This window comes from Chrysochloris asiatica, unplaced genomic scaffold (genome assembly GCF_000296735.1).
Source record: "Chrysochloris asiatica unplaced genomic scaffold, ChrAsi1.0 scaffold00116, whole genome shotgun sequence".
NCBI lineage: Eukaryota > Metazoa > Chordata > Mammalia > Afrosoricida > Chrysochloridae > Chrysochloris > Chrysochloris asiatica.
This window is the reverse complement of record NW_006408634.1, coordinates 1,476,427-1,484,903: the sequence shown is the minus strand read 5'-3', so window position 1 is coordinate 1,484,903 and position 8,477 is coordinate 1,476,427. Positions and strand designations below refer to the sequence as shown.

Genomic DNA, 8,477 nt, shown 5'->3' with positions numbered 1-8,477 from the left:
GCTGGTAGTTTCGAACCGTTGACCTTAAGGTTCGCAGCCCGATTCGTACCGTCTTGTTTTTCTCACCATCTTTCTCAGATTTCCTTCACTATCAATTTCACTTTCTCACCATCTCTGTTTCTCAGTGTTTCTTGATCTTTTTTTACCCCTTTTTCCCACCGCTTCTCATTCATATTATCTATTTTCTTCTGAAGTCAATTTCTCTTGCCATCTTTTCTCCCCCTCACTGTGTCTAACCAGCTTTTTTCTCTACGTTGGTTTCTGCTACCATTTTTCTTTCTCTGTCTTTGTCACTCACTACCTCTCAGTTTTACTTCTCTGTTTCCTTTCCTCTCTTTTTGGTGGGCTTTCACATCTCATTGCCTCACTTCCTCTAGTCTCACCTCTTTGGCTCACGGGCTGCTTCACTTCCTACTGTAAACGTCTTTTCCGCGCCTTTTTCTCTATTAAGTGCTGCGGTGGCGCATGCACGTCACTGAGAAGGGCGGGACTGAGAACGGAGGAGTGGGAGGGGCACGTGTTAATTTGCATCACACGTATTGATTGCGTCTCTGATTGGCCAGCTGGCCGCTTGCCCACTATAAAAGCTGAGCCAGGTGCATTGGCTTCTTGTCATTGCAGGACCCTGTCTTGCAATGAAGGAGGGGGAGGAAAGAGCAGACCCTCGGGGAGGCACGAAATTTCTATGTATTGGGGGCCGAATTCAAGCCTTGAGTTAGGACTCATTGGTGGCGCTGTAGGATAAGACGTGGAATGAGGGATATCATTGCTGATGTCCGTTGGATCTTGTCTGAAAGCAGAGAATATCAGAAAGATGTTTACCTGTACTTTATTGACTATGCAAAGGCTTTCCGTTGTGTGGATCATGACAAGCTATAGACAACATTGTGGAGAATGAGTATTCCGGAACACTTAATTGTGCTCATGAGGAACATGTAAATAGACCAAGAGGCAGTTGTTTGAACAGAACAAGGAATCATCGAATGGTTTAAAATTAGAAAAGGTGTGTGCCAGGGTTGTATTCTTTTACCATACTTATTCAACCTGTATGCTGAGCAAATAATTTGAGAAGCTGGGTTCTATGAAGAAAAACATGACATCAGAATTGGAGGAAGACTCATTAACAACCTGCGATATGCAGATGATACAACCTTGCTTGCTGACAGCAAAGAGAACTTAAAATACTGATGAAGATCAAAGACAACAGCCTTTGGTCTGGATAAATGGAAAGAAAACAAAAATCCTCACCACTAGACCAATAAACAACATCCATATCAGTGGAGAAAGGAGCTCTGGTAGCGTAGTGGTTACGAATCGTGCTGTGAACCGCAAGGTCAGCATTTCGAAACTACCAGCTTCTCTGCGGGAGAAACTGAGGCTTTCTGCTCTCGTAAAGATTTACAGCCTCGGAAACCCTGGTCAGGGTCGCTATGGGTCGGAACCGACTCGACAGCACTAAACAACAACAACAAATCAATGAGAAAAGATTGAAGTTGTCAAAGACTTCATTTTGCTCATATCCACCATCAATACTCATGGAAGCAGCAGTCAATAAATCAAATGACATCACATTAGGCAAATCTACTGCACAAGAGCTCTTTAAAATGTTCAAGATCAAAGATGTCAGTTTGAGGACTAAGGTGCACCTGACCTAAGCCATGATATTTTCAATAACCTCATATGCATGGGAAAGTTGAACAGTGAATAAAGAAAACCATAGAAGAATTGATGCATTTGGTGACGGTGTTGGAGGAGACTATTAAAAGTACCACGGACTGTTAAAAGAACAAACAATCTGTGTTGGAAGAAGTACTACCAGAATGTTCCTTGGAAGCCAGAGTGGCCAGACTTTGTCTCCCATATTTTGGACATATTATCAAGAGGGACCAGTCCTTGGAAAAGAACATCATGTTTGGTAAAGTGGAGGGTCGGAGAAAAGAGGAAGACACCGACACTCAGCGAGATGGATTGGCACTGTTACAGAAGCAATAGGTTCAAATATAGCAAGGATTGTGAGGTTAGCGCAGGACGGGGCAGTGTTTCCTTCTGTTGTGTATACAGTTGCTATGAGTCGGTACCAACTCAATGGCACCTAACAACAACAAGGCCATACGGTCGTTTGAACTGCAAGGTGGATGGTTCAAATCCACCAGCCGCTCCTCAGAAACTCTACACAAGGTCGCTAAGAGTCGAAAACACGCGACAACACTAATCAACAACAATCAACCCGGTTTCCAGAACCGGAAGCTGTAACGCCCAGAGATGATGCTGCTTATTCAAAATCTTCTGGCTGCAAACAGCCAGGATTCCATTGGTATTTTGCAATCAGCGCTGCCTCCCTATCCCATAGCGCCCCCTGGTGGCAGAGGTGGTCATAGCACTATGATGAAGATCCCTGGTTCCTATTCCGTGCAAGCCCCCTCCCAGTGGGGGAGAAGGCAGTAACGGAGCTCAAATAATGTAAAACTACAAGCTGTGCAAGAAAAATCTAAGGAAAGCCGCACATGCAACTATAGTATTAGAAAGACTTGGAGGAAAATGCCCCAGGTGGGGAGTAGTTGAGGAGTAGAAGAACAGAGAGACATGAATTCAGATTCTCGTTAGGAAACGAGCCTTGAACCTCAATTATTAACACCTGTGTGTTCTTTAAATTGCTGTCGAGCTTTGTGTAACACAGCATTGTCCAACTCAACGTTTTTCACATGTATAATTTAGTGATATCAGTGAATATTCATCATGTTGTGCAACAATCAATCACCAATAATCACTGCCAAATTTCCCACAACTAGCTTCCTAAACAAAGACTCAGGCTTCCCACCCCACAAGTTGCTTCCTAAACAAAGACTCAGGCTTCCCACCCCAACCCCACCTGCACCTGGTACCTATTCCCTTCCAGTTAATTCTGATTCACAGCGACCCTGTAGGACAGAATGAAGCTGCCCCAAAGCGTCCCCCAGGTGGCGCTGTAGGATAAGCAATGGACTGCAAGGTCTCTGCACCACCAGGTTGGTGGTTCAAACTCACCAGCTGCTCCTGGGAAACCGGATACAGGGTTACTATGAATTGGAACTGACTCTCCTCGCCGGCACTTAACAACCACAAAGGGCCAACACTGGACTGCTAACTGCAAGGTTGGGAGTTCAAGCCCACCCGCTGCTCCTTGGGAGACTAATAAGCCTGTCTTTTCCTGTAAGTATTTCCAGCCTCTGAAACCCTGTACAGGGTGACTCTGAGTCAGAATAGACTCGGTGGCACTGAGGTTGGGTTGAGGTGGCATAAGTAATCTAGGGAGGCTTTAAATTACACGGGAGGTCGAGCATAGGTTATCTGCAAATTTGCCACCATTTAATATAAAGGGCCTAAGCATCTGAGGACTTGGGTATGGTAGGGGTTAGGGGTTAGGGATAGGAGGAGAGGTAAGAGGTCCTGGAACCAATCCTCCTGCCACACCCCACACTGCGGATACCGAGGGACATCTGTATATGTTGAAACAGTTGTAAGCGGGTATTTGGGAGCCAGACTCGGTGGAGTCCAATTTTGATTCCACAGAGATTAGAACTAGCTGGGTGATTCCAGGTCTCAATGAGTAAAATGTGTGTGAAATTGTTTAAAACCACAAATTGTTAAAGTGGTTGTTGAAGTTATTTACCGAAAACGATAAACAGGTTTCAGGACCCCAGGGAAAGCAGTGAGTATTTCTTGTAGTGCAGTCTAGGAATACGGTGGAACCAGTTCTGACTCACAGTGAGTGTCCTCTAGGACATAGGACTGTCCCCATAGGACATCAAAACCGACTCGATGGCACTTAACAACAACAACAATTTTCACAGAGTCCTGGTGGGGCGCTGTAGAATAAACCACTGGACCGCAACCCTATACAGTGTTGCTATGACTCAGAACCAATTCAATGGCCCTTAAAACAACAGTCTTTACAGAAGCAGGCTGCCTTATCTTTCTCCTATCGAGTGGCTGGAAAGTTTAAACCTTTTGGTTAACAGCGGAGTGCTTAACTACTGCACCACTCAGCAAAATGTTACTTTGACGACTAAGGTGCACTTGACCCAACCTGTGGTATTACCTCATACTCGTGAGAAAACTGGTCAATGAAAAAACAACAACAACAAAGAATTGATGTCTTTGAATTATGGTGTTGATAAAGAATACTAAATAATACACCATGTTGGTGTTAAGTGTCATTGAGTTGGTTCCGACTCTTAGCAACCCTGTATAGGGTTTCCAAGGAGCTGCTGGTGGGTTTGAACTGCCGACCTCGTGGTTCAAACGGACTCTGCGGTCCAGTACTTATCCTACACCACCATCCCAGGACTCCGAAATATACCACAAAGTGCCAAAAGAATGAATGAATCCATGTTGGAAGAAGTGCAGCCGGAAGTAAGGTTTCGTCTCATGTACTTTGGATGTGTTATTGGGAGGGATCACTTCCTGGAGAAAGTCTACTGCTTGGTAGGTCAGCGGAAATGAGGAAGACCCTCAGTGAGACGGAGGCACTCAGTGGCTGCCACAATGTGCTCAGGCATAGCAATGATTGGGGGGCTATGGCAGGACTGGGCAGTGTTTCGTTCTGTTGTGCACAGGATGCCATGTGTTGGAAGCAACTCAACAGCAACAATCTAGGGACGCTTTATGTCCACTGGCTGACTTGGGGAGGGAGGGCATTCTCACAGAAGCCAAGTCAAGGGGCTGAGAACTTTGCATTGTGGGTCTGGGGGTCCACTCTGACTCATGCCTCCCAGATACGTGTCAGAGTAGAAGAGTGCTCTACAGCACTTACGGTGGCTGGTGTTTTAGGAGTCCACCACCTAGTTTGCCTTAACTGGAAGTTATAATATAAAACGATCCATTTAAAAAAATACACAATGATATCCATTATACATACAAGTGTATTTAAAATTTTTTTTTTAATTGTGATTTGAGTGCACTTTTACTGAGCACACTGATTTTCCATTAAAAAACGAATACACATTTTATTCAGCAACACTGGCTGAAGTCTCCACAATGTAAAAGCTTTCATCCCCCTTCCTCCCTGCACTTGCCAGCTCCGGTCAGTCTTCTCTCCCATCCTTCATGGCTTTCAGAGTTGGACAAATGCTGCCCTTTGGCTCTTGAGTGGTTGCTAGTTCTCAGGACTGAGTACCTCCCTAGTATTCGTGTTCACCTTGTAGGTCTGTCTGCTGTTTGGTTATGGAGTCCTGGGGTGGCGCTGTAGGCTAAGCACTGAACCGCTAATCATAAGGTTGGTGGCTCAAGCTCACCATCTGCTCCTTGGCAACCCTACACAGGGTCACTGTGAGTCAGAACAGACTCCATAGCACTTAACAACAACATTGTTTGGTTAAAGATTGAGCCATGTGGGTGCCTCCTATATATGTATAGTTGGTTGGTTATGTGCCGTGGAGTTGGTTCTAACTCATTGTGACCCCTATATAGGGATTATGAAGCAGTAAATCTTTATGGGAGCAGAAAGCCTCAGTGTTCTTCCGTAGAACTGCTGACCTTGAGTTTAGTAATCCAACTCATAATTACTATGTTGCCAGAGCGCTCTCTCTCTGTCTCTGTACGTTGTTGTTAAGTGCCATCGAGTTGGTTCCAACCCACAGCGACCCTGTACAGTGTTTCCAAGGAGTGGCTGGTGAGCTTGAACCACCGACCTTGCGTTCAAACCAACTTTGCAGTCCAGCGCATTAACCCACAGTGCCACACCAGGTGTGGGTACTTGAGAAATTTGAAGTAGTAGATGTTCTCATTTTTAAGCTTGCTTCAAGGAGCTCTGGTCTCATAGTGGATCCGAGTAGGGCTGCTAACCTCAAGGTCAGCAGTTTGAAACTACCAGCAGTTCCATGGGAGAAAGATGAGGCTTTCTGTTCCCTAAAGATTTACAGCCTCAGTAACCCTGTGCAGGGTCGCTATGGGTCAGAACCGACTCCATGGCACATAACCACCAACACCAGGCCGTTGCTGGTAGACAAGGGTTTCACACCTGCCAGGTGGGTGGGATGAGGGGCCGCTGAGAGAGAAGGAAGCCTTAGCTGGGGGGGGGGGCCCAATGGGAGTAGAGGGGTGAAACTCCAGCAGTTGAAGATTCAGCCCTCATATGAACGCCGTCTCTCTCAAGGTGACAAGGATTATTATGAATTTTCCTGGACGTGGGACACACCTTCCAGAGGGGACCTGGCCAAGGGGACCCCCCCTGCAGGCCTCCCTGGACTCACTCTCAGCACTGGCATCACTAGGAGCCCAGGCTACCGCTTTCTGACTCCAAGGTTCCGTGGGAACACAGGTGAGAGGTGTGGTTGGGGCGAAGGGCCAAGGATGGAGAGCTGGACTCTACGCTGCTCAGTAATGACCCAACTCTTAACCCAGTGGAGATGGACCCTCATTGCCCCCAAGCACTGCCCACCGCACTCCACAAGGACGCCAGGTGGCGCCGGGAGATAGACCAGGAGGTCGGGAGGTGGGGGCACTAGGGCCGCGTGAAGTCTTCCGGCGACCCGTGACGTCATGAGCCCCTGCGCCTTTTCATTGGTCGGTCCGTCGGGGCGGCTCGGCTCCTTGGAGCGCAGGTGGGCGGGGCGGGCTGACCTGTGACATTTCGTGTCTTCTCCTCCTGCAGGTTCCGCAAAGAAACAGTCTCCCGAGCACCGACTGCGACCTACTGCGGCCAGGACGGCGCCCCCAACCCCTTCCCCAGCTCCCCCCGCCTCGCCGGGCCCACCGCTGACCCCTCACTTCACCCCACAGGTGACCTCTGAGCCATCACCTTCAAGGCGGGAGGTTACTTCCCACTCTCCTGACACTTGGCCACCAACCACTGACCTGGCCTCCTGGATGAACCCTGACCCCTCCTCGACAGCTCCTGACTCCACTGTGGATTCAGACCTGACCCCGGAGCTCTCACCCACCCCCCCAGCCACCTTGCCCAAAGAGCTGACCTCTGACCCGTCCGCACCTGCTGAGGTGACCAGCCATTCCCAGACCTCAGCGCCTACCCCAGAATCCTACACAACCCCAGACTTGGACACCACTTCACACACTGATACTACTCCAGAACCTTCTGGATCCCCAGACCCCTCCACAACCCCTCACTCCACCACCACCACTGGCTCCACTACACCCCCTCCTCACACCACAACTTCTGACTCTCCCACAACCCCCATGATGACCACTAAGTCCCTTCCAATCTCCTTGGGGACCGAGCTTCCCTCTACCACTCCAGCCCTGATGGTCAAGGTCAGCCAGTTCCCCAAGCTGACCTCTCTGGGGACCCTTCACCCCTCCACAACCAAGATGCAGAGCCCAGAGCCTTCTCTAGTCTCCGAATCCAGCTCCTTCAGGCCTTCTGCGGCCCCAAGCATAGACTCAGTGTCCACTGGGGACTTCAAACCACCCAGAAGCCAGAGCCCTAAGCTAACCCCTCCACCCACATACACCCCACTGTCAGCCCCAGACCCCACCATGAGTCCTGACGCTCACCTCTTCTCCATGGCCCACCCCTTGGATCAACCTCCCCCTGACCATCCTCCCCTAGGACCCACCCCTGGCCACAGCCCAGACCCCCTTGGCCCATGTGTAGCCCCAACACCCCCTGTAAAGGTCATGGCATGTGAGCCACCGGCTCTGGTGGAGCTGGTGACCGCTGTGAGGGATGTGGGTGTCCAGCTGCAGAGGCTGGCCCAGGCCCTGGAACGGGACCAGCAAGAGCGCCAGACCCTGGTGCTGGGGCTGACACAGCTGGTGGAGGCCACCCGAGGTCTGGGGCAGCTGGGTGAGGCTGTGAAGAGACTGGCAGAGGTTGCCCCCAGCACTTCCTCACCAACCACTACCACCCAGGAGGAGGAGGAGAGACCTCTGAGGGGAGATGTATGGTTCTAGGCTGTGGTGGGCATGATACCAACATGCCATTCTTGCCACTAAGAACCAAAAAAAAAACCTAAACAAAAAACAAATAAAAATATGTGAATGGTGCATCCTCAAAAAGTTGAAAATAGAAAAACTATATGCCCCAGCAAGCCCTCTACTTGGTTTACATCCTAGAGAAATCAGAGCTGTGTGCACATCGAAATAGATCTATGTGCACACACTTGTTCATGGGAGCACTGTTCCCAAGAGCAAGACAATACAGACAGCCCAAATGTCCATCAATAGAAGAGTGGATAAGCAAACGTTAGTAATACACTCAAGGGAATCAAACATACATCAAACATACATCAAACATACATCAAACATACATCAAACATACAACATTAAAGAAGAATGATGACTCTGGGAAACGCCTCATATAACACGGATGAACCTGGAGGTCATTATGCTGAGTGGAATAAGTCAGTCACAAAGGACAAATATTGTACAAGACCACTATTGTATAAAGTACCAAAAAGAAAAGGTTTTTGCAAATTGAAAATATATTCTTGGATAGTTATCAGGAGTGGTAGGGGAGGGGAGAGTGGGTCAGTGATGGA

The 8,477-nt window shown here is 48.6% G+C and overlaps 1 protein-coding gene across 1 annotated transcript in view; it reads left to right on the top strand.

Annotated features, from left to right (window-relative positions):
• Positions 1-7,890, top strand: part of SSC5D (scavenger receptor cysteine rich domain containing (5 domains)) — a 33,325-nt gene extending 25,435 nt beyond the window's left edge. Inside the window, exons 13-14 of the mRNA XM_006868289.1 lie at positions 6,134-6,298; positions 6,632-7,890. Coding sequence (XP_006868351.1) covers positions 6,134-6,298; positions 6,632-7,890 — 1,424 coding nt within the window. The remainder of the gene's footprint in view (positions 1-6,133; positions 6,299-6,631) is intronic.
• Positions 7,891-8,477: the final 587 nt, after the last annotated feature.